Source organism: Lampris incognitus, chromosome 15 (assembly GCF_029633865.1).
Source record: "Lampris incognitus isolate fLamInc1 chromosome 15, fLamInc1.hap2, whole genome shotgun sequence".
NCBI lineage: Eukaryota > Metazoa > Chordata > Actinopteri > Lampriformes > Lampridae > Lampris > Lampris incognitus.
In genome coordinates this window covers 23,059,041-23,085,569 of record NC_079225.1, presented here as the reverse complement: position 1 = coordinate 23,085,569, position 26,529 = coordinate 23,059,041, and the positions used below count along the sequence as shown (strand labels likewise).

General features: G+C 43.8%; 1 protein-coding gene across 1 annotated transcript in view; it reads left to right on the top strand.

The window, feature by feature from the left end:
- The first annotated feature begins 1,690 nt into the window (after positions 1-1,690).
- The window catches only part of LOC130125084 (steroid hormone receptor ERR2-like), a 39,966-nt gene continuing 15,127 nt past the window's right edge, over positions 1,691-26,529 (top strand). Inside the window, exons 1-3 of the mRNA XM_056294532.1 lie at positions 1,691-1,740; positions 14,369-14,784; positions 19,537-19,653. Coding sequence (XP_056150507.1) covers positions 1,691-1,740; positions 14,369-14,784; positions 19,537-19,653 — 583 coding nt within the window. The remainder of the gene's footprint in view (positions 1,741-14,368; positions 14,785-19,536; positions 19,654-26,529) is intronic.

Genomic DNA, 26,529 nt, shown 5'->3' with positions numbered 1-26,529 from the left:
AAAAAAAAATCTGGCTTTTTTCCCCGTAGGAGAGTACATTAAATCCTTAAATATTGATCAAAAATTTAATTGAGAAAGCATGGCCCTTTTAATAAAGCAATCAGCTTTTGCTCCTCTGATTTTGATTTGGACTGACATGTAAAGAGAATGTACTAATTCATACATTCTTTTTATTTAAAAGACAGTTGGGAAAACAGACTCTGTCCCCGAGGCTTCTGGCGACATAGCAGCAACGCTGTGATCAATAAGAGTGTGTGATGGGTTTTGTATTGATCAGGAAAATGTGGGTTGATGAAGTATGGGGGGGACTTTGCTTCCTCCTCTGTCGACTGGCAACACAGCGCAGACGTTTTAACGGTGCAGGTCTCCAGCTGCAAGTCCACTCAGGCCTCTGTATCGTGACCATCGACGGCAGCACCGCTGTCATCTTCGTCGCCCTCGTCGTTATCAATGCTGTCATTCTCATTGTCACTCAGTTACGTAGTTCCTCCCTCTTGTTTGGGTTGTGATTTCACAGTCTTAGATTGTGAGACTCTGTCATGCCAAATACCTTCAGAGATGGCTCTGCCGTCACTTCTGTGTAAAGCTGTCTGTGGTGAGGGAAATACATTGCAAAAAAAAAATAGATTAGCGTTTAAGTGTAGGATCTTACCTCTGTGAGCTGCGTCACTGAACAGACGTGTCACTTAATGTTTCTCAGTCTCCCTCTTCTTTCTGTTTACTTCAGGTTAAAGGAGCTACGAAAGGGTGAGTAGTGAACACTGAAAATTAAGCCAACGATAACAATTTCTATCATATTCATGTGTTTATTATGTATTTGTTTATCACTTGGTGTCTTACAATTACATTAGATGAGTTTCAACTTTAACATTGTTGCTTGAGCATGATTTGGAAGACAATTAATGCTTACATTTATGTCTCTTTATTCTATGTAGTGTGTGTGTGTGTGTGTGTGTGTGTGTGTGTGTGTGTGTGTGTGTGTGTGTGTGTGTGTGTGTGTGTGTCCCCGTGCGTGTGAGCATGGGTGTGTGCATGTGTATTTTGTACTGTTCCCTTGTGAATGACGGGACACTGACTGGTTGTCAATTAGCCCATCCCCTTAGAGCAATCAGCTTACCCCATTGGCCACGGCCAGGCCGGCCCTCTTGACATCAGCCAATCACAGCTGTGCCACATCCATCAGGCCCCTCCCCCTTGTTCTTAAAGCTCTCCTGCCTCTTCAATGGAGACTCCCAAACCGGACTTGCTCTGCCTTAGTGCGCTCTCACCACTGCCACTCTCTATCTATCTATCTGCCTCTTTCTCTCTTTCTCTCCCTTTCTCACTCCCCTTTCTTTCCTTCCCTGGCATCTGCTTGCCGTGCCTGTTTTCTCTCCACCTCAGTTTCTTTTTCTCCCCCCTTCCTCTTCTCTATAAATATCACCTTAAATCTGTGCTGTCTTCATATACTCACAGCCTGAGGCGCAGCACCTGAGCAGACTGGAGTTTGTCCGGCCAAGGCAAAGGTGTTTTGGTGGGGTGCACAAGGGAGGGAGGGGAAACAACACCCAGGAACATCTGAAAGACATTTTGGCGAGAGATGTGGAGCCTCAGGAACTGATACTTTTCTCCAGCATCCCCCCTGTCATCTGTTTATTTGTTTTTTATTTTTGTTTTTTATTGCAATACCTGGAATGCTTAACGTGGACTGATGGATGTTTCCGAACTGTGCATCCCAGACCCTCTCTGCTACCACAACCAGTAGGTGCATCTCTTTTGATATATCTCTCAATTTAGTCTTTCATCACTATGATTTTCACCAGCTCAGGTGCCGTAGGAGTTTGTGTGTTTGCTTTGTTTGCTTGTATGTTTGCAAAAAAAGAAACAAACAAAAGAAGAAGAAAAAGCATCAACCAAAACAGTCTGTATCTCATATTTCAAGATGTCTTCATGCAAGATGTAAACAACTTATAAATGCGAGGGCGTTCCCCGATATTATCTTAGTTTCCCCTCCTTGTGTGAATGGGACGGCAGTACTTCACTTCTAGCAGGGGAGGATATCGACTGTACGCGGTGTTGACGGGCAGGAGAAGTTTGGAGTAAGGTACCCCAGCCTCTGGGAGGGTGTTTTGGTCTCAGAGTTGGCCCCACACATCCACAGCTTTGGATGAGGATACAGGGCTCTTAAGCTCAGGAGAGAGGTGCAGGGAACTGCCGGAGGCGGAGAGCGATCCCGTTCACAGCAGCTGTAGTCTGACAGTAGCTCCTGCAAACAAAGCTGCCACCGACCAAGTGTGTGTCAGAGAGTTTTTCACTGTACGAGGGACCAGAGAGCGAATGAGGGACATAATGTATAAACGGGTGGATGGGGGTTACCATTCGTCTGTATTTCAATTAATGTGCTTTATCATACATGATTAATAACCTACAGCATATACTCCTCTTCCTCAAATTTAACAGAGTTTTAAGACCATCATTTTGTGTATTTAGAAATAAGTTCCCCGCGTTCTGGTAATATACACAATAAAGATGATTTTAAAATGTATACCGATTTTGCGATGAATAGGTTAAACTTTCTCTTTTTTATGATTTATAGTTACTGAATAGCTTTCAAAGGCGGAATTATGTTGAAGTTCTCCCAAAAATGCAATGGAAGGTGCAAAGTGCAAACTGACAGAGGATTATATGAATTACAAAAACCAAATGAAGTTTGATAGTGTTGCAATTTCAGCAGACCCCGAAATAAAGGCCGAGTAAATGAAACACAAAAGTAACTCGTGAAATTAGCAATGGAATATGCAAAATAAAAAATGCATGGAGCAACAACGTTGACTAACTATGGCCAGTCTTTCTGCATGCCTGGAAAGAGCTAGGCCCTGCGCTTCGCCTCATTATGACTTGATGAGGAGACCCTTCATCGAGATCCTCTTAATGTTAAGCTGTAGATGGGATTGGAAAGGTTTAAACTGCTTGGCACTTTTTACCGGACGGTGATTGGGAGCGTCACAAACTCCATAGGGCTCACAGCACATCTGAAACCTGCTAAAAACCCGCTGTGTGTTGGTGTTAAATAAGAGTACGGGGGATTTTATTACTTCTATCTGCCGTGCATCTGTTACTTTGGCAGTGCATCTAAAAGAAAAGCCGTTTCTGAAAAATAAAAGAGTTTAATTAGTTGTACTTGTGATGAGCCATTCGCTGTGTATACCCTACAATTGTTTGGCCATCAAAGACTGATTTAGAATGAAGTTAGTGGGAGTTATATATATTTATATATCTTTTTTCTCTCTCCAAGAATTAAGATGCATACCAGTGTTGCAATGGGAGCATGTTGAATATTTCCATACAGCGTTGAAATATGTTTCCCTTTGATTAAAATATTTGTTTTTAAAATCCTTTTTATAACATTAAATTGTAAAACTTTGACGTTGGACCAGTGTTATCGGGCTGATTTGCTGTGCAGTAAATGATACGGTAGGATTAGAGATTTAAGTAAACCGTTCAGTTTAATGAGCCCTACAGGGAAGGGTACAGTCCACACCACCACTGTAAAAAGGTTTCTAAATTAATACGTGCACTGTTTAAAATGATTAAAACAGTATATTCATGACATTGTTTCTGTATGAGTGGATAAAGGTGGGTTTAGAGGGATATTTAACGACAAGTGGATGTCTGTAGTATTAACTGTACTCTGTAGAACAGGAGAATTTATCAACTGTTTTGACGTCTCAATAACAAAGAAGTAGCAGCAGTAATTCATTCCACTTTAATGTCTTCATATATATCAGGTTCATGCATTGTCTTCTGAAAGCTTTGATATTCAATATTGCAAATCCTGCGCAAACTGCAGTGCACTCCCAAAAAGCCACACAACCTTGAGATCTTATTTTTTGCACACTCATCAGTCCCAGATATGTATACTGCTGTATAAAAAAAAAGTGTTTAAGTTTTGTTTTGTTTGTTGTTGCAAGTTATATAACACAAAACGTTGAATTTAAAGAAAAGAGCAGATAAAAAGTTTTAAATAAGTTTCCAGTAAAGTCTGTTAACTGTAAGGTAGCTGTATATAAGTGTGCATAGAACGTGTGTTTGAATTTATTTTGTTTTGTATTCTGGTTTTCTTTGGTTTTTTTTGTGCACGTGTGTGTGTGTGCATGATTGCATGCACAAGTTTGAATGTATGTAATGTAAGGGGGGGCGTCCCATGCATGTGTGTACACACACACACACACTCACACACACACACACACACACACACACACACACACACACACACACACACACACACACACATATATATATATATACATATATATTATATATATGTGTGTGTGTGTGTGTGTGTGTTATATGTATATATAAAATGTGAATGTTTGATTAAGTGTAGTGTTCAGAGTGTCACTTTTGTTTATTGTGGGGCAGTCAAATCCTATTTGTCATATGGTGGAGGAAGAGAATGCATTTGTTTGGCTTCTAGACAATCTGTCCACACTGCAATCTCGACTGTAAAATCTGCAGGTTCTGTAAATGCTGAAGTTTTTGTTTTCATGCATTACTTTTTAAACCGGTCCCTTAGCCTGCCCACTTACGTTGCCAAAAAATTGGTCCTTGCCTTAAAGCTGTGTTTCCTCTTATAGCAGTAAAGTTGTTCATATAAGTTTATGATGTTAATCAAAGCTCATTCAAGCACCATTAAACTCTGGTTACAGTTACTGCAGGAAACTGAACTGCAGGAACTCTTCGGCTATATCTTAACTGAAGGTCTTGCATGAGGCGATACTGTCACATGAGACATTTGTGGGAAATGTACAGCGATGCCCATGCAAGTCTTTGTGTAAATCTGTGCTTAGATGGGTTTGGCCTCGGGGAATGCCATTAACCCCAAGGGGATTTTTTTGGCCAGACAACCTGCCCATTAGGCAGGGGCAAGAGGTCCTTTGTCTGTAATGTCCACTTCTCACGCTACACCTCTCATAGAAGACCAATGCATGCTTTTCATCAGACTCCTTGAAGAAGTGCCAGGATGTGTCTTTTGTCCACAGGAAGGATTCGTGCTTGAGAATGACTTCAGATGACTCTCAGGTTACGTATATATTTAAATTGAGCGACGTTTTGTACCCGAAGCCTTCTGCGCAACCATTTTTGAAGGTTTTAACTCAAAACTGCTTCCCCCTTAAGATGTGGCGAAACTCGGATGTCGTCACCATTGGCGATTAAATCTGAACTCATATACTTTTTAACGTTAAGTGTTGAAAATTAATCATTTTATATTTGAGTTATTGATGTTTTAGTTTTATTATAAGCGTTTTTTTTTTAAATTTTTTTTTAAGTATAACAGGCATGGATCCAAATTCAAAATCACTCGCACCCTTAACGTTTCTAAAAATTGGAGGAGAAAGGCTGGACCAGAGGAACCATCTACATAATTCTGACTCGTGCCATCCTCCACTGGTTTCTGTCAGCTTCAATCAATGAAACTCAATTTACAAAACTGCTAAGGGGAGTGAAATAGTTTCATCAAGCGAGAGAAAGTGTGTTTGCTGAGTGATAAGTTGTGTAAGATCCCCGTGATATACTGACCGTTTTGATACAATTCGTCATGGCACGTTTTAAGGGACTATAACGAGCGAGCCTTGTGCTAAACTGTAATTTCATTGGCTGATGTGCTTCTTCATGTTCCGTTCGCTTCATTTAATCAGACACCTGCCACATTTTTCGGTCTTTCCACCTGCCGTCCCAGTGTACTCGCCCTTACCAAAATCACCGACAGGAATGCACAGACACAACCAGCGAGGCGTATGTACACATGTGCATGAGTACACACACACACACGTGTGTGTGCTCATGCACATGTGTACATATGCCTCACTGGTACTCTCACACACACACACACACACACACATCAAACCAAGGAATCACACACACATTGGCCTGGGATCTAATTTTAGCGGCACCGTGTCATGGAAACACCTGGCTGTGTCTGTTAACAGAATCCCACAATCTGATCATGCATCTGCACAACATTTACTCTCAGTCTAATAGTTTACTTCCTCATTTAACCATATCTTCATATTTGAATGTGCAAACATTGTCCTCGTCTTGTCGGTCAGCTTGGGATCAGGTGTTTGCAAACCAGCGCCTGTCACGCCGCCTCATCTAACTATGAGATGTGCTCCTCCTTTTTTAAATTAATGAGGTGACTGAACAAAGAATCTCAACTCAGATCAGATTTGTGATGGAAGATCAACACCTTTTTGTAGACGAACAACTTCTCGAATTTATTTGCCTCCATCTATCCTTTTCTTGAACAAAATAGCAGTGCCTTAACATGTTTTTAATCCATCCCTTGAATTTGTTTTCAATCTACAATTTCAGAAAACAATAATTCAATAATTGCACTTTGTGAGATATATAGTCGAATAAAGTCACAATTGTAAGGAGGTTGAAGTTTCATAATTTAAAAAATTTGTCAGATATTTTTGACTCAAAGGAGAGCACCTTTTTCGGTATCGGAGTGATGTGAGAAGATCCCCCGTCTGATCTATGTGAGATTTACTTTCCTGAACGAACTTGTTAAATTCCTGTGTGAACGCTTACTTTTTCAACCGTCCGGCTAAAATGCACTGAGTTTCGAAGTCTCGGTGCAGGACTTTTTTTTGCTTTTAAACCACACCGGCAACGACACTGTTAATGGAAAATCTTGTTTCGACGGTTTTAAAAGCCATCGTTTCATATTGCCTCCCCTCTCTGCAACTGTGAGTGAGGGAGCCAAAGTGGGTCTGCTACTGCTGCTGCTGCTGCTGCTGCTGTGATTTGGCTTTTCTTCTCATAACACGCGAAGCACCTTCCTCCACTGGTTGAAAATTTTAAAAGGAAAAAAAAAATTCACTGCACTGTAAATGACACCGGGCATATTTCAGCCAAATTGAATGGAGTGGATTAAAACCAGATCTCAAAGGGGTGTTATCTGAACTCCCTTGTTAAGCTGGATTGGGGGAGGGGGGGTGCAGGGAGGGGAGGGGAGGGGGGGTGCGCCCAGTAAAAACCGAGCAGGACTTACGTGTAAGAGAAAGCCCAACAGAATCCATTAGTCTACTGACGGATGGAGGGAGCACATGGTGGAATAGTGCTGGATTGTGTTCACACTGTGGGGGGAAAAAAAAAAAAAATTAGAGAAATGTCTCTTGTCTTTCCCAAGAAGCTCCTCTTTTACCCCTTGGCATTTAACAATGAGGCTCGGGGGGGGGGGGGATTGCAAGAAATTGTTACCGAAAAAAAAATGTTAAGAAAAATAAAAAAAATGAGGCACATCCCTGTCTTTTGTGTGTGACACTCTTTCCCTGGCGTTCAGAGTGACATGTTTATTAATGACAATGGCTGCCGCGAGGGTACAGCTGAGCTCTATGGGAGAGTGGTGCCGTGCGACGGCGTTGGAGGAGAAATAACTTCATTACATGTCGTGACCTCCTCTTGATATAGATATATCCTTTAGGCACACTGTCAAGGTCTCAGAATTCATCAGGATGTAGATGGACGCTTCATGCGGCCACTGTACAGTCACAACCTGGATGCCATTTTTGTGGACAGGCTGAGACCGGGAGACACACAAGCTTATTCAAGGACTCCTCAGAATCGGAATGAGTTTGTTTTATTGATCAAATAAAATTAACACAGATATGCACACGGGCACGCACGTGCACGCCCGTGTGCTCACACACAGCAGGGTGTAATTATAGAGTGCGGGTTAGCTAACATGTCTAATTTAATGGGCCTCATCATTGCTTCACAAGGTCCCACATTGTGAACTTAATTCCACTTCGCCACGTTAATTTGCATTGTGTCAATTGACCGGAGTGCTTACTGTATCAGCCTGAGTCTCACTTGAAATTCAGCCTGTGCTCTAATATCATTAGGCAAATGCAAAGTTGTGTCATTTACACATTTGAAGGGAAGAAGAAAAAAAAAAGAAAAAGAAAGAAAAGCCAATTTGCGTCGGACAAGACCTGCTTGTGATTATCAGTGGATGTTATTACTGTGGAGAAGCAGACGTTTGAAGGTTACGTTCCTGGGCAGTAATTGAAATGCAAAATAACATTAGGATCGATGGCCATCTCTGTTTATTTATGAAATCAATATCGTAACTGTCCCTCCCGAGTACTCCTCTGATTCCCAATGACGGCTTAAGTCTTTGCTCGTTTATTCTTTCTCCCACATAACCTCCCCCCTCGGTCTGTTTTAAAGGCAGTTAGGGGTGTGTTTGACTTTGCAGGGAGACCAATTTCCTGGAGGTGGTTGATGTGTATGTAGATGGGGGTTGATACTCCAGGTAAGGAGACATCATCCATGTGGGAAATCTATGCAATCTCTCCTTGTGGCAATGACATTGAAGAGGCCATATGCTAGAAGTTCTGTCAGGGCGTGTGTGTGTGTGTGTGCGCGCGCCTATGTGTTTCAGTGTGTGCGTGTATGTGTGTGTTTGTAATGTATGAATTTCAGTGCGGCACGTGTGTGTGTGTGTGTGTGTGTGTGTGTGTGTGTGCGCGTGCATGTGTGTGTGTGTGTGAGAATGTGTTTTGGTGAGAAAGTGTACATGGAAAAGTAACACTGTAAGCGCTGAAAACTTATGTAAGATCGAGCCCACTTGTGTTAGTGTGAAGACATGCAGAGGCAAGAGACTATGAGCCAGATAAACAAACAAAACTGAAAACTTTGAGGGATAGTCAAAGTTGGTAAAGGTATGCAAAGTTAACATCCTTTTTTTTTCGGATTTCTTCACCCCTTTTTTCCCCAATTGTACTTGGCCAATTACCCCACTCTTCCGAGCCGTCCCGGTCACTGCTCCACCCCCTCTGCCGATCCGGGGAGGGCTGCAGACTACCACATGCCTCCTCTGATACATGTGGAGTCACCAGCCGCTTCTTTTCACCTGACAGTGTGGAGTGTCACCAGGGGGGACCGTAGCGCATGGGAGGATCACGCTATTCCCCCTCCCCCCCGAACAGGCGCCCTGATCGACTAGAGGAGGCGCTAGTGCAGCGACCAGGACACACACCCACATTCGGCTTCCCACCCCCAGGCACGGCCAATTGTGTCTGTTGGGACGCCCGACCAAGCCGGAGGTAACACGGGGACTCGAACCAGCGATCCCCGTGTTGGTAGACAAGGGAATAGCCCGCCACGCTACCTGGACGCCCCAAGGTTAACATCTTAATATGTTTCAAACACAGGTATTCGCAATATTAAATCAAATAATATTTTTGAGTTCTTCCTCACATGGCACAACGTGTCTTTCCATCTGAATAAAATATATACAGTATTCTGCACGGTAGATATTATTTATTATCTATTTACATTTTTAGAAATCCTACATTTTTTAATGACCTTCATTTGTTCCAACTGTTTTTTTTGTTAATGTTGTTTTTGCATTTTAACTGTTCAGCAACATATACAACCTCAGCCCCCCCCACTCCCACCCCCCTTCCATTTACATGCACTTTCCAGTCATTGCAGCCTCTGACTAACAGTGTAATCTATGTCAGGCGGGAAGGGACACTCAGTTTAAAGCTGATAGAGTTTGCCCCAAACAAGGACAGCCTATCATAGAAAGATTAATGAACTAATTTCATGCATGGCTCCTTGCCTCTGTCCTTCTGCGCTTCCATGTTGGAATGTGTGCTTGTGATTTACGTCGTGTGCCGTGCTACAAGCTTTACCCCCAACAATAATATTTCTCCTCAGTGGATAAATACATGCTGAAATATGGAGAACTGGATTAATTTTTTTTAACCCTTCAATGGGCAACCAAGCATAGCATGACGGCCCTGTCGTGTGTACGTTGAGTGTGAATTTAGGATTTTTTTTAATGTTTTTTTGCTTTTGTTTTTTAGGGGGCCTGCATGGCTACATATATTGTGCTAAAGACTAAGCCATAAAAATGCTTTTCATGGTTTAGAGAGGAGGTGGATGGACTCAGGATTAATGCAGGGGAGCGGGGGATCTGCAGCACTGCCAGCATGAGTAAGCATGCCAGCAAACACACACACACACACACACACACACACTAGACAGGACATTTAGACAGGACATTTTTACACCCATCACAATGAAATAAAAAAACAACTGGTGTGGCTACTGATCTGAGTGTTTTTGGCATTTCAGTCGCTATCTCGGTACTTGATCTCATTGTTCATTCTGGAGTGTGCCTTACTTTTTACATACAGTACCGTCTAGATGCTCTCCTTCAGTGTTGTGTTGGACAGACAGTACCCCACTTGTCTATTGCCCGGTGGCGCCCATTGTGGGACCATGCCGGACGTTCAGAAACGGGGAGAGCAGATGACCTTCACGTCCGTCTGATGAGTCCTGCTTGTCTGTTCAGTTTGGGCCATTTTTTTGGACAGCGAATCAAACGCTACCCCATTAGAAATTAGATAAAGTGCATTGGTGTTTGTTTGCGTGTGTGTGTATGGACGTGTGTGTGTGTGTGTGTGTGCGTGTTGTCAGGGGAGTTTGGGGAAGGCAGGCTGCTGCAGTAACAAAACTGTTTTCTTTGTGGAAAAAGGGGGAACCAAATTATGAAACGATGAAGCTACTATTTCTGTCTTCAAGAATTTGTGGTTAGTGCCATTATGTCATTTTCTACAGATTTGAAAGGTGCCATTAGAAATTTTCATTAAACCTAACAAAAAACATCTCCCTTGCGTTACTGCGTGCTAAGTGTGGAATGAACTACTTTTTACATATGCCACAATGTACTATTCCATAGGGGATCCCCCCTGTCTGGCTGCAATGAAATCAGGAATGATGTATTAACTGTAACCATGCCGCCCTCTCCAGTTCCCTCCAATGGGAGAAAAATACACCTTCTAATTGACTATGGGTGGAAGTTTACTACCACGAAGATTTACCTTGAGTCCTTTGAATCTTTTATTAACCGCAACAGCTCCTGAATCAAGCCCAACATAATGTAGTATCGCTCCATCTCAAACTATGTTAACAGTCCCGACTGATTAAAAATGCATAAGGAATGTCTGGGACCCATAAGAGGAGGGTTTATTTTTTCATGCCTCCATCTGAAACAGGAAGGAAGCAGAGGATCAATAGATCTGATCTGGGCCCTGGGGTAGAAGCTATCTCCTCCTCGCTCTACCCCTGCGCCCCATAGCAGTTAAAAGAGAGGTTTCATGTTGTCAGGACCTGATGACTTCATGGCTTTATATAAACACTTGCGCATCTAGAGAGCGGAGGTAACGGAAACGATTCGCCAACAAAATTGAATTTGAATAAGTAAGCGCCGCAACAAAAAGCTAAGATGTCTGAGGAACAATATCAGGATGCTGTCTGTCTGGCCACCGAGTTACCCAACTCTCATCCAATATTTGAAATTAATAAGCATGTGGACCAATGCTGTGCTTAGATCAGCTCCCCGCTACTATGGACATCAACTACGGTTCTAACATCAGTATCAGGTGGATTTCCTACCAGCCATAACTTGTTTCATTTAAATGAACTTATATCATTTAAACTGCAATAAAAATCCTTGACAAAATCTACTATCACAGACAGGAATAAAAGTAATGAATTTGTCATTTGTATCGCAAATATCAACATGAGTTCAATATGAGTCGTAGCATAATTTGAACACAGAATATAATGTGACATTTTTCAACATTGTTTACTCTCAAAAGGTTAAGGGTGAAATTGCAATTGGGTAATTTAATCCTAAATCATTTCCCAGGTGGGGGGGCGGGCTCACCCACACCACCACCCTCATCAAATCTTCCTCCAACGTCTCACTTAAGTCCACTGTAACCTAGCACCGTCCATCGGCGAACCAACCAGGACTATTGATTGGGTCATGTATTACCCTATCTATGGTCATGCATATGCTGAGCGTAACACCTCTCTCGGTCCATTAACGGCCTTCTGAAGTTTCCTCCATTCATTTACTTCTGGCATCCTACCAGTTCTGGCCATTGTTATCAAGATGCACGGGGCTTCTGTTGACATGGTCATTAGCTAGCATTTTGCCCGAAAGAAATAAGCCGCCTTGGTTTGTCACTTAGCATTCCAGCACATTATTGTTTGCTTCTGCAATATGATCTGTTCAACTCTCATCTGAACCAGTTTCATGCATAAACGTTGTGCTCCATCACCAGTAGGCATCTTGAAATGAAATGACCGCAAGATTAAGAGAGAAAGCAACATCTTCGGTGTGACCGATCAGACTAGTTATTGGCAGAAATGTCCATTATATTGAATTGCTGTCTGGTATATTTCTATTATTGTGTTTGGTCCTTACCTTAAACTATCTTTGTTTCGGGGCGTCCGAGTAGCATAGCGGTCTATTCCGTTGCCTACCAACACGAGGATCGGTGGTTCGAATCCCCGTGTTACCTCCGGCTTGGTCGGGCTCCCTTACAGACACAATTGGCCGTGTCTACGGGTGGGAAGGCGGGCGTCCTGGTCGCTGCACTAGCACCTCCTCTGGTCAGTCGGGGAAACTGTTCGGAGGGGAGGGGAATAGTGTGATCCTCCCACGCGCTACGTCCCCCTGACGAAACTCCTCACTGTCAGGTGAAAAGAAGCGGCTGGCGACTCCACATGTATCGGAGGAGGCACGTGGTATAGTCTGCAGCCCTCCCTGGGTCGGCAGAGGGGGTGGAGCAGCAGCCGGGATGGCGCGGAAGAGTGGGGTAATTGGTAAAATGATATTATCTGGTTAAATTTAGCCAACGTCAGTATTTTACAACCTCATTTCCCTAGGCTGCAATATATAAGAGAAACAGACATAAATGTAAGATTAAATGTTGACATATATGAAATAAGTGTGCTCTCAATTGTAGAAGTAACTCTATATGTTGTATTAACACATAGGCAAACTTAATGAGTACATGCGGGTACTCTATGATGGACAATGATAACAGCCAATGAAATGCGCTGAGATTGTCATGTGGTCTGTGCGTCTATAACGCTGCGTCTGTCAATAAAGTTTCTCTTTCTATGTTGATTCCGGTAAGAGCAGAACGGACGCCCCACTGTGTATTTATTCCTCCGTAAATTAGCATTTATCTCGGTCTAGCACTGGGTATGCATGCAAGAATCGCTGAACAATTAAACTCTGACAACATTAAATAAATGAAATGACTGAATGTATTTGCAATTACAAAGAAAGCTCAGCTCGTAGCCTAAAATTTTGTTTTATGGAAGCCGTGGTAACTTAGCTGTCATGACATGATCAGGGGGGAAAAAAGCTGGATTGGTCAGGAAACTTGCCTCGGGTGTTATCACTGTGTGTAGGACAACCAGGCCACTAAAATATAACAATTGTTGGCTATCTAACACGAGACTAGGCTAGTTTGGTGTCGCTAGCCAAGGGGAGGCACAACTAATGCCCCTTTCCCACCAAAATTAGCGCGTATAAACGGGGTTTTAAATGCTGGATTATCTGTTAAAAATTGGCGATTGACCCCTTTCCCAATGCCGGTAGACGAGTATGCCTTTCTTTTTTGACGCGTCACGTTCGACGCCACGAACGCGCGCCAGTGTCGTAAATGTCGTGCCAAAAAATTGATCGTCCGCCAAAAACTGATTGCCGTTCGCAAGCTGTATCCGTTTATCTATTTCAAGTTATTTTGAGGCAGAAACAACCTTTCAGTCACAAGGTAGGAGCTGCAATCCCTTTTTGGCAAGTGGAAACAAAAGCCAGATGTTAGCGGGAGTTAGTTGGGGGGGGGAGGGGTGTTCCAGTGGGAAAGGGGCATAAGCTATCATTGCTAATGGTTTAGTGCAATGCAAAATACGTTAGCTCTATAACAGCCTCTGCTCATTTCATTTTCACGTAACTTGGAACTCATATAGACGTTTACAGACCTCGTTTTCCTGGCTCAGCATGAGAGGATATTTGTGCTTCAGATTCAGCCCCTTTGCCGGTATAAAAAAAAAGGTGCACGTATCCATTTTTTTCTTCTTCACGCTGACTGATTGTGTGAGCTCGCGTTTGTAACCCAGACAGTCCTGTCAGCCAATAAGAGACGATTATTTTCAAATTTTCCTGTAAACCCTCCCTGATTGGTCTTGCATCCGTTCATTTGAGATAAAATACAACACCCCTTTCAGTGAAGATACAAAATTACAACACTGCCATCTTCTTTTACTGATGTTCAGTTATGCAGTGGCAAACGGCTCGAATTGGAGGATTATTCGGGGCTAAAGAAAAAAATGCCCGGCTGGGCGATGCCTCTAATCGAGGGTCATTACGTCAGTGTGTACCACTTATAGATTTGAAAATGGCCCTCTTATTAAACAAATTATTTTGGTTTGTTGAGTGTTTTATTATAAGTCATTACTGAAACTGACCGTAGCCCTTGCCATGTGATTGTTTTCCCAGGTTGTTAACCAGAATGCCCTCTGAGGACCGCCACCTGTCCTCCAGCTGTGGCTCCTACATCAAAACTGAGCCCTCCAGTCCCTCTTCCTCACTCGTAGACACCGGCAGTCACCACAGCCCCAGCGGTAACTCTGACGCCAGCGGTGGGTACGTCAACGGCACCAACGGACGCTCGCACGCCCTCGATTCCCCCCCAATGTTCAACCCAGGCATGCTCGGAAGCGGCGGCGCTTGTCTGCGTCGCTATGAGGACTGTTCTGGTGGTGTGGCGGACGACTCGCCAATCAAGTGCGAGTATATGCTCAATGCCATTCCCAAGAGGCTGTGCCTGGTGTGTGGTGACATCGCCTCAGGTTACCACTATGGGGTGGCCTCCTGTGAGGCCTGCAAAGCCTTTTTCAAAAGGACGATACAAGGTATTTCTTTTTCTTTCTTTTTTTATTTGCTCTTTCACCTTTCAGTCACCCCACCTGCCCTTTCTAGCCAATGTCCTCTCAATCAAACATGGCCAAGAATAGATTTTTTTTTAGAATCTATCTCTATCTATAGATTCAAGATTCTTTATTGTTACGTCTCATTATAAAAGTATAAGAGAGTAAAATTCTTGAGTTTAGGCTCCTCAACACTGCAGCAACAATAGTAACTGAGCAACGACAAAAAAGAACAAAAAAACAGCAACAATAATAGTGTGTGATGTATGTAAGGTCGTGTGTGTGTGTGTGTGTGTGTGTGTGTGTGTGTGTGTGTGTGTGTGTGTGTGTGTGTGTGTGTGTGTGGGTGGGCCCAGCCCCAATAAGTGTGCACGTGTGTGTGCGTGTGTAGTCTGTATATCCGTGCGTGTCTGTTTGTGCCAAGCTACCTCTGTGTGTGTGTGTGTGTGTAAACCGACGATCTGCTGAAGATGCCTATACTTCCTAGGCGATCAAGCAATACCCAGAGTATAAAATCTTACAGAATGAACAACTGTTTTGTCCTGCTCTGCTGCAGCTGTTGCAGTGTTATGAGAAAATCCTTTAAGTGTTAATACAGAAAAATACTATTTTTTTCAATAACATCAAAATACTGTTTTGTTTTTGTTTTTACCATTGTCAAAGAGTTGGAATTGCCGAGAGTAAATATTAACCTAACCAGGGATCTGCTGTCAGGGGTGGCACGTGTTGGCCTGTGCTGGCATCCAGTGCTGTGCCCTCTGGGAATTAATGCGGTGTGGTGATTATCAATGTCTACAGACAGCATTAGGTCTATACTGTAAATCTGCTGGGTTATGATTTTTGATGTGTTTGCGTGAGTTGCCCAACTGGCATGGACACTGCCATGTGTGGCTGATGTTACAGCATAATCACTTGAAAAGGGATAATAACCCCCCCATCCCCCGAAAAAAAAAAAAACTGTGATGCAGAAATATGAATGTCACTGTTTGTGACTGCAGCTGTGCATTCAGACTACAAGCATCCACATCCTCCATTCACTGTCCCCCCACTCGATTTGGCCCAGCTGCCCTGCGTCAACATCCACACATCATTTGCTGCTGTTTATGGGATGATGGCAAAATGTATTTTTAATTTTAGCGGTCACAATTCTCAGAGCTGTCAAAATCAGCTAAGTCGTCAGCTTGCTTGTAAAGTGAACGATAATGCTGACATCTTTCACAATTCCGCTTGCTGTAGGGATACTCAGTAATTTGAATAATATATTACTTGCATACATGCAGCAATTAGATACAAACACGCAAAATTTAGAGACCATGAGAGAAAATTACAGTGTAATGTGTAATCATGGCCTCTTACTTGAAAAAACATTTTTTGAAGGTTATGGTATAATCTGAGAAAAAGTTTTGTCTTACTTTGGTGGATAAAGGAGGAGTTGTCAACTGCAGCATAGAGGAATTATTTGAGCGCCCAGCCAGAATGATTCAATTCGATTCAAATCAATTGCAAATCACTACTTCAACTTAACTCATTCCTAGATTATCTTGATCATATCGCATGACCTTTTGTTCTTCTTTTACACTTGAAAGACTGCACGTTTCTAACTCTGCATAGTTGCCTCTAATGGGGGGCACACTTAAGAACTGTAAACAGCCCTCCTGTCTGACTTTGTGTTGTTGTGTTCGAATGCCCCTTCTTCTTTCTCTTGTTCTCCTTCTCCGAGGACAGGCCCGTAATGAACCTAATCTGTCCGTCATTCGTCCTGAGCCCCGGGAGTTTCAGTCAATAACAATCAGTGTTGGGTGACTGTAATTAAGAACCAGGCATTTTCGTTGGGAGAAAGTCGGCAAGGAGGGTGGGAGGTTTGGATCTGTTCTTTGCCCCCAGGCCCCTCCAACCTCCCCCACCCCCACCCCACCCTCCCCTTCCCCAACCCCACCCAAGGGGGAGGAGATAGGGGCCAATTAGAAGCTCGGGCACGTGTCGTAGGGGCATTAACAGAGCAAGGGGAAAGGAAAGGAGAGAGAGAGACATAGAGGAGTCCTCCAAATAAAAGAGAGCGGGGGGGACATGCGGTGAGGGACGCGGCCGTTGACTGAAAGGAGAAGCCCCTTTAATGGAATGGTAATCAGGGAGGGGGGGGGGGGGTCCCGGCCTTGGGAAGGAGGAGGACAAGGAGAGGTCCGGCTTGAGTGGAGATGAGTGTGTGGATAATAGCATGGCATAATAATATATCAACATGTAGAGGGAAAATAAGAGAGGTTAAGGAAGGATATTAGAGTGGTTGAAATGTCCTTTGAGGGAGAGAGTGAGAGAGCGAGAACGGTGGACACAAGACCTGATTAACTAAGAGGGTATGCCGACGGTGAGCTTTTAGAGGAAGGCAATTTGGGACTATTGTGGATATTTTGCCCCACCCCACCCCTCAAACACACACATACACACACACACACACTTGTCGATATTTTGTTGACAATAATATTAAAAGAAAAAAAAAGCTTTCATCTAGACAAAAACTGTCCAGGAAATTTGACCTCAGGTTCGGTGTGTAATTTAACGTGTTGAAATATCAGATGTTGCATCTTAACTGATGAATCTACTTATTCTTTTCTTTTTCTTTTTTTTTTGGCAATCACATTCAGTTTTTGTATCTACCTGAAAAAAATTTCAGACTGCAACTTTTCTTTTTATCAATGTCGGGCTTGTTACCCTCTCCAGAAAAAAAAATTAAATAAATTATCTGCTGCTTGTTGCACATTTCAAAAGTACTCCTTTCGCTTACGCGGATCACTCGCCTCGGTAAGAGTATTTTTCTGTAGCCTTTCAAAATCAGGATGACAGGTTCATCTCGTTCCTGTGTTTCTGTCTTGAGTGTTCAAGGTGACTGAATGGTGCCGATGTCCCATGTTCCTATCAGCCTATTCCCAGATGTTGTGGAAAATAAGCGGCGATACCTCCACCCAAAGAAAGTTAACTTTTCTGTCATTTCTCTTGTTGAATAATTCAACTTCAATCCAATATTTGAATGGAAGCTGCTGCAAATGTAAACCCTTTTTATTTATTTTTTCAATCTTAATGTTATGGGAAAAGTAGTAAAATTCAGTTTGCTGTCACATTGCCCTATGAAACGTGTGTTATCACCCAGCACCACTCTTAATGCACATTGCATTACATTAAAAGTTATCCCAACATTATTATTTTTTTCAATTATATGTATAATAATCAACACTAGCTGTTATAGCATTGTGGGGTTTGTTTTGTCATGTACTGCTTTTCCCCCAGCTTAAACCTCTCAGTTTAACCAACTTTACTCGCGCCAAATGCAACAGCCACCACTGCCAGCATCCTGGCGTGATGCCACGGGCCCCTTGCGGTGCATGTGACCCCGCTGGCACCGCCGATGCCGGGGATCTTGACAAATGTTGGCACCTTCTCCTTGACCAACAGGGTGGGGGTGGGGGTGTGTAACTGGCAGATCTGCAACAGACAACACCTGGTTTGCCATTTTTAGATACCATTAATACATCTTTAGACTTACGGGACATTGTTTAAACAGTCAATCAAGACATCTGCCGGCTCCGGAGAGAAGTTTTTTTATCACGGGGCTCTCAAGGTCACATCAGCTTTTGAGGGGGAGCGTAGTGGTCCAAAAAACCTGGTGATGAACAAAGAAAGAAAGAGTTTCACGACTGCAGATAGGATACAGCCACTTTTTTTTTTGGTCTGTTTTTGGAACGGGGTGATTATATTGCAGAGGAACTATCTTCCATAGTGAGCCAACAACTGTCTAGACTGAAGTGAATAATGCAGCGAGCCTTGCTACATGATACAGGATGCCTTGATTGGTATTTCTACACCGCAAAAACTAAAATCCTAGCAAGTAGAAGCATCTTGTACCAAGACAATGAATCTTATTGTGTGTCTAATCATCTTAGTAAGCAGTTTTTGTACAAGATAATTTGTCTAGATTTAAGAAAATTCATCTTGATTTGTCTTGCTAAGACACTGTACCTGTTTTAGGTATCTAATGAGTGTAAATTAGCTCAAAATGTTAGATTTCAGGATGTCATGTCGGTGTCATCTGCAGTGATGATATGAAATCCAGATTCTTTTGTGTTATTTCAAGAATCACACTTCTGCATTTTCCACAGCACTTGGTCCGCTGGAGAACATTGTGCTGAATGCTCGGCTGTGTGTCCATGTCTTGTGCCATTGAGGGAGGGCAGCTTTGCCATCATCCTTTAGGTTACAAAGAATGGGTTGGAAGAGGTCGTGGTGAGCCTTGCGGAGAGGACGCACTGCATTAATGAAGCTAATTTATCTCTGAATCAAAGTGGGGGTGGGATTCTGGGGCGGGGAGGTGCTTTTTACATGTCCCATCAAAATGCGACTAAACCCTCCTCCTTTGAGACTGTCACATGGGGGTCACCTTGGGACAGGTGTGTGTGTGTGTGCGTGCGCGCGCGTGCGCTAGTGTTTCTGTGGCCCTGCGTGTGTATACCTGTGCGTCTGTGTGTGTAAGTGCTCAAGTGTGAGTGCATTTATGTCTTTATATCTTATGTTTCATTGCTCACCTTAGTCTGTTATCTTAATGTGATTGAATGGTTAAAGATCGATTTTGTATACATTTACTTTAATTTTGTGTACTATTTCATGCAATAATCTATCCCTTCTACAAAAAAAATGAGTTCGTGAATTTAATTGTTGACGCTATTATTTTTTTTCCTTATTTTCCATCAGGGAGCATTGAGTACAGCTGTCCAGCCACCAACGAATGTGAGATCACCAAAAGGAGACGCAAGTCTTGCCAGGCTTGCCGCTTTATGAAATGTCTTAAAGTTGGCATGCTGAAAGAGGGTGAGTCTTAATCATCTCAACCATTGTGTAATTTAGTTTTTGCTTTTATGATGTTAACTCTTTCACCCTCCAGTGTAAAATATGTAAGATTTCTTTATTTTTGGTATCTTATACCTTTTTTGGATAGCGACAGTGGAAGTAGACAGGAAATGGGAGAGAGAAAGCGGGTATGACTTGCAAAAAAGGTTACTGGCTGGATTCAAACTGGCGACCTTTGTTGTGACCATGTGGTATGTGTTGTAACCATTCAGCTACGGAGGCGCCCCAATATGTATGATTTCGGGCACCCGGGTGGCGTGGCGGTCTATTCCGTTGCCTACCAACATGGGACTCTCCGGTTCGAATCCCCACGTGTTACCTCTGGCTTGGTCGGGCGTCCCTACAGACACAATTGGCCGTGTCTCCAGGTGGGAAGCCGGATGTGGGTATGTGTCCTGGTCGCTGCACTAGCATCTCTTCTGGTCGGTCGGGGCACCCGTTCGGGGAGGAGGGGGAACTGGGGGGAATAGCATGATCCTCCCACACGCTACTTCCCCCAGGTGAAACTCCTCACTGTCAGGCGAAAAGAAGCGGCTGGCAACTCCACATGTATCAGAGGAGGCATGTGGTAGTCTGCAGCCCTCCCCGGATTGGCAGAGGGGGGGGAACAGTGACCAGGATGGCTCAGAAGAGTGGGGTAATTGGCCAAGTACAATTCGGAGAAAAGGGGGGGGGGTCCCCAAAAAAAAGTTTGATTTCAAACAAGATTGTGGACCTTTGATTCTTCCAAGAATGGCTGGCTCTCAGCACATTGAACCTGATAAAACAGAAGCAACATGAAAAGGACTCAATGTATTCACAACATTATTGATTTCTTTGCTGGTATCGGGAATAACTACAAACATCAGAGGAGCCCTGTGGAATTGCGTCTAAAACCACGTTAGATAAACCTCGGGTACTTCCCATCTCTGTTTGTATGTTTTGAATCAACACAATACACCTAGAGATGTTTACACGTGTGTCTGCTTTGTGGTGGCTGACTCACCCGATCCTCAAATCTTATTCCAGCCATGGACTTAGCTAGGAGGATGATCAGTGGTGGTGAGACGAGGCGAGCCAGCCACCGAGCCTCAGGGAGACACGTGACATCACCCACCATCTAATGTCTCCACTCGCTGCCCAACCAGCTCGGTATTCAGCGTGGAAAACTGCTGAGCTGGTCGCTCCGAACAAATCCAGCTGAGTAGAAAGTGTAACAGTAGTCTTGAAAAGCACAAGCTGTTCCCACAAGACTTTCCTCCTCTGGGTCTCTCTCTCTCTCTCTCTCTCTCTCTCTCTCTCTCTCTCTCTCTCTCTCTCTCTCTCTCTCTCTCTCTCTCTCTCACTCTCTCCTTCTTGCTCTCTTGTCCCTCTCTCTCTCTTGCTCTTTCTCTCTCTCGCTGTGTTTCTCTCTGCTCTTACCTTTCCCTCTCTGTGTCCATCTCCTCCCTCCTACTCTCTTGCCTGGCATATTGATCCGATAAATGGTTTCCAAACATCCCACCTCACTTCCTGCGTGTGTTGTTTCTCCCCCAGCGAGAAACCTTTGGGAGTTCGGGGGGAAAGCTAGCCGATAGATTTTCTCTTTTTTTTTTTGTCTCTCTCAGCTGAAGAGGTGTGGGGTGTTTTTTTTCTTTTTTCTTTTTGTTTTTTGCATCCTGAGAGTTTGGCTAGAATAAACCATTGTAAGCTCACGGAAAAAGGGTTTTATATTGAGTTGACTGGTAGCGCATGGAAAGTTGAGCAATAGTTGTTAGAAAACTAGTATAAATGGTCCCAGTTCTGGAATTCAACACACTTTCATTCACATGCACAGCTATGTGATATGTTGTGTTTCAATTTTAATACAGAATTTAGGAAAAATAGTTTGTTTGGTTTTTTTTGTTTTTTTTTGGAATCCCCCCCGTTTCTCCCCAATTGTATCTGGCCAATTACCCCACTCTTCCAAGCCGTCCCAGTCACTGCTCCATCCCCTCTGCCGATCCGGGGAGGGCTGCAGACAACCACATGCCTCCTCTGATATATGTGGAGTCACCAGCCGCTTCTTTTCACCTGACAGTGAGGAGTTTCACCTGGGGGATGTAGCGCGTGGGAGGATCACGCTATTCCCCCTAGTTCCCCCGCCCCCTGAACAGGTGCCCCGACTGACCAGAGGAGGTGCTAGCGCAGCGACCAGGACACATACCCACATGCGGCTTCCCACCCGCAGACACGGCCAATTGTGTCTGTAGGGACGCCTGACCAAGCCAGAGGTAACACGGGAATTTGAACCGGCGATCCCTGTGTTCGTAGGCAACGGAATAGACCGCTACGCTACCCGGACACCCCAGAAAATTATTTTAAAAACATGCTAATTACTCATTTTCTAAAAAGAGGAGGAATATGCTAACAGTTTTCATAAGACTGCTTTATGTTAGAGGCATACAGACTGAACTGTATGTCAGGATTTTGGTATTCTTCTGATAATAGAAGTCACCTTTAATTAGTGCAAGTAGTTGTATTTGTCCATCTGGAAGGACAGGCCACCCTTTGCACAATCAAGACAATCCTAATCATTCGCAAGCATAACCTTTTCTCCACAGACTGATAGCTCTCTCCATCCTCAACGTCTCACCACGAGGCTTTGACCCTCAGCCAAAACAAACCATGTTGCCAAAGAAATAAAGCTGAGACTATTAGCGCAGGCTGAAGGGGGAAAATCGCCGGGCATTGTTTGTAGCGGGCCATGCTAAGCCGTTGATGCAGACAATATGTGTGGAAGGGAACCTGACTCTGTAGCCTCTGCTGGCCATCGCTCTTCACACCGCATCACAGCCACCGCCATGTGCTGCACAGTGGGTGATTCTCTGAAAGTGACGGCGTTCAAGTGAAAGGAGAAAAAAAAGGGCATTAAATCACTTCACAGTGCTATGGAATGGCTTTTCACAGACTTGGGGGTGGTGAGGGAGGCCGAGGAATGGGGACTTTGATCACGGTATCAGTGGGGGATGAGGCCTGCCCTACTTCATGTAATGAGATCACCATAGAACAAGTGGCGGAGGGCTGGTCATGGAAAATGAATAATCACGTAGTGAAAGATGAGCCCCAAGTGTCATATATGAAGAAATCTAATCTTAAGGCATCTTGGATGAGAGATGACTAACAACCAGGCATCCACGGGACAAATGAACACGAGAAAAGGAAAACATTTTCATGTGTAACCTAGGATGACATCACTGGCTTAATACATAGTACTAAATACAACTTTTGGGTTGCATTGTAAACAGTCTAGACTCGGACATTTCATAACAGTTATCACAGCATCTTTGTTCCTGTGACTTTTTCATTAAGAAAAAAAAAATTCCCTTTGTTATTCACCCATTCATGACTCTGTATTCCAGGGTCAACTTGTTGTAGACCTCTGTCAGTCACCAGTTCCCAAGACCCCATATTTATGTGTGGCATGATGACATGACATCAGTCCTGCAAAAGAAAAAAATCCCAGAACAGTCCAAAAAGTCCCTCTAAAGTCCTTCTAAAGTTTTACAAATGAGGAAAAAAATCACAGAAGCATGTTTCCATTGTTGCATTTGAACACATGTTTGGGGCAAAATTTTACATGCAAAACATTTTGTGTCAACATTTTCCTCCATAATCAACATTTTGTTTTGACATGGCTTTATAATGGTAACAGTGAAAAGCATTTTTTTCAATATAAATTTAGGTTAATTTGTAAAACATATTTGATATTGATTTTAAATGACAATGGGGCGGCACAGTAGCAAGAGGGGACCTAGGTTTGATCCCAGCCCTGTTTTATGGAGTTTAGCTGTTCTACCCGAATTCACCCACATTTCCTTCCAAAGTCCACAAATATACCTGTTAGTTGAATTGGGGACTTTGAAGCATTGATAGATGTGAAGGAATATGTATGTGTGTGTATGGGGGGGTGACTGACTGACTGGCTCTCTGTTCAGGGTCACCCAAAGTCTGCTGGAATAGCCCCATGTGACCCTAAAATAGATTAGGCGTGTGTGTATACTAAAATTTGAAAGAAAACTGATGTATGTAGGTTTAGTTGTGTGGTTTTATAAATTGCCTCATGATTATTTGTCAGTTTCCAAACACCGGAAAGTTATTTATTTGTTGATTGTGGAATAGATGTGTGGATGGTGGGTTGTTCTCTGTGGGACACATTTATTTATTTACGATATTGTGTGTGTGTGTGTGTGTGTCTGTCTGTCCTTGTGTTTATGTGCGCGTCTCAAGTGAGGGCAACATCAATAGGAATTATAGAAAATTAATGGATAACACGGGCTCTTTCGCAAACAAGACTTTGTTGCTGTGTTACTGAGCAGTGGGTTGGCTGCCTGGGAAACGAGCCTTGCTCATTGGCCCCGAACACGTCCAGCTGAGCCCGATAAAAGGTCACGGGCTCAATGGAAAAACTCTCACGTAATTATAACTCACAGAAGGTATGGTGTTGCTCACCGCTGCCAGAGCCCTGTGCCCAAAGCTAATGTCAGTGCTAATACCCCATCGCATTACTGTATGGTGTTTAATGTTTTAAAATAAAGTGAGCACAATAAAGATTTGTTTTCGACTGATATTTTATCCAGCATTTTCCATACCAATCACTGCTGCGCCATTGGGACTACACACGTTTTCAGAGTACAAATTAGCACGTAAGAAAATGCACGTTCTGAGTTAGTGTAAACAACATGTAGGGAACGTTTCCGACATTTGAATCTAAAATCCAAACTAAATGGATGGAAATAACGTGCCATCTTTGGTCTGAAGTTCACACTTGCTACTTATAGGTTTCCTACGGTGTGTGTGGTGTATTCTGTGCTTGGCGGAGATTTCCCGACACCGCTGTAACATTGTGGATGAATACAAGCGGCCAGACTATTTTGGCAACCTATCCCACTGTCTCGCCCTCGGCCCCGACCACAGATACGAATCAGCAGTCTTTCCTGAGCGAACGTGGCCCGCGGGATAACATTACAGCCTTATTTTCATCCAGCCACATACACAAAAGATTAGTAAAGCCATATCCAATATCACAGACTGTCACGTCCCTTCCCAATCAATACGCTGAGATCAGAAACCAATCAATACACCGAGATTACACAACCAAAATAAAGAAACGGCAAAAGTGTATACTATAGATGCCTGCTTGTAAATTGTAACCCCGTAAATTGGGGAAAATATACAAGCTTATTTGAGGAAAGGAGTCGTGTGGATGTAGGATGGATCAGGAGACATTTAGTTTGGTTTCTGAAGAAAATTTAGATTGCGCCTGGTGCCCAACCCATGTCTGTACATTCATCATACATTAAAGACAGACAGCTACATGAGCCCTTGGCACCTGCTTTCTTTGCCCTTGTTGTACCACCAGCCTGCCTATCTTTTAGTGCGTGTCATGCAGCCTTGTGTGCTTTCAGGGGTGTCAGAGTAACAGGCACATTGTGAGCCCACCCGGGCGGCCTGGTTTGGCCTGTCCTCACTGTCTGGCAGGTGATAGATCAGATGCGGAGGCTAACACGTGTTCCTCTGCAGAGGGGGATTTAGAGAGGTGCTGACCCCTTTACAACCCACTGCTACACACACTGGAGTCGCAGTACACAATCGCATTTTCATGTACGTACACACGGCAAATTTATATCACCTCTGACAAGTGACATGAAATGGGGCCCCGAGGAGCAGGGTTTCTGCAGGTTAACCTCTCTCTTGTTTTTCTCTGTCTGTCTGTCTGTCTGTCTGTCTCTCTCGCTCTCGCTCTTGCTCTCGCTCTCTCCCTGTCACACTCTAACACAAACAAATTTGTGTGAATACCACACAGCCAGCTAAACACATGCTATGCCAATACACCAGGGGTCCCAGATCGACCCATCCATCTCCAGCCGTGCATATGTTTCCGATTACGAGCACATTTGTGGTCAGGGTGGCTCTGTAATACGCAATAATACCCTCTCCGGACACGGTGGCTTAAATTTATGAAAAGGGTAAAATGGGATAAAGAGAGGGACGTCAGTGTGTACTGTCGTGGGAGAACAACCTCCGCTTTGTCTCGTCATCCCGCCGGGAGTTAGCAGGTGGGACGCAGTCTCGACACAAGATTCCCCCTCATCTCATGCCTGTTGTTTTTTTTCTCCTAACCTCCCTCCCTTTCTCTATCCATCCATCTCAGACCCCATGAGAAGGATGGATGACGCCGAACATGCAATGTTAGACAGTCTGATGTTGGCAGTGATCTGCAGGATTTCAGGAGGAGGCTCCCTCCTCAGTTTTCAGTAAGGGGTCCCCGCAACTTGATGGTAGAGAGCAACCGTGTGTAAGCAGAGGGAAGTGCGTGCGTGCATGCGTGCGTGCATGCATTTGTGTTGAGGGGGATGGCATCACTCTGACCAGCTAAAATAGGGATCTCCTAATCTCCCTTTGGCAGCGTTCGCTAGCCACCCCATTCTGACACATTCTCTAGAAAGAAGCGTCTCTGACAGGTGAGGCACTGAAAATAGTTCATTGCGTGAGATAACGTATGCCCACGTGCAAATGTTTGCGCACACACACACACACACACACACACTAACACGCATACACACATGCACATACACACATGTGGACACGGTGGAAGAGAGTAATGTGCACACCGTACGTACTGGCAGCCACACAAAGCAAAAAAGGTGCTTCGCAGGGAATGCTCTTCAAGGTAGCGCAGGTCAATACAGGTATTGAATGTGGAAGCGGGTGCTGGGGGTCAGGTGGCCCTAAAGATTGCTCTGATTCCTATGCAAACACACTGCATCCTCTTTCTTTATTCACATGCACGCACATGCGCGCGCGCGCACACACATATATATATATATATATATGGGG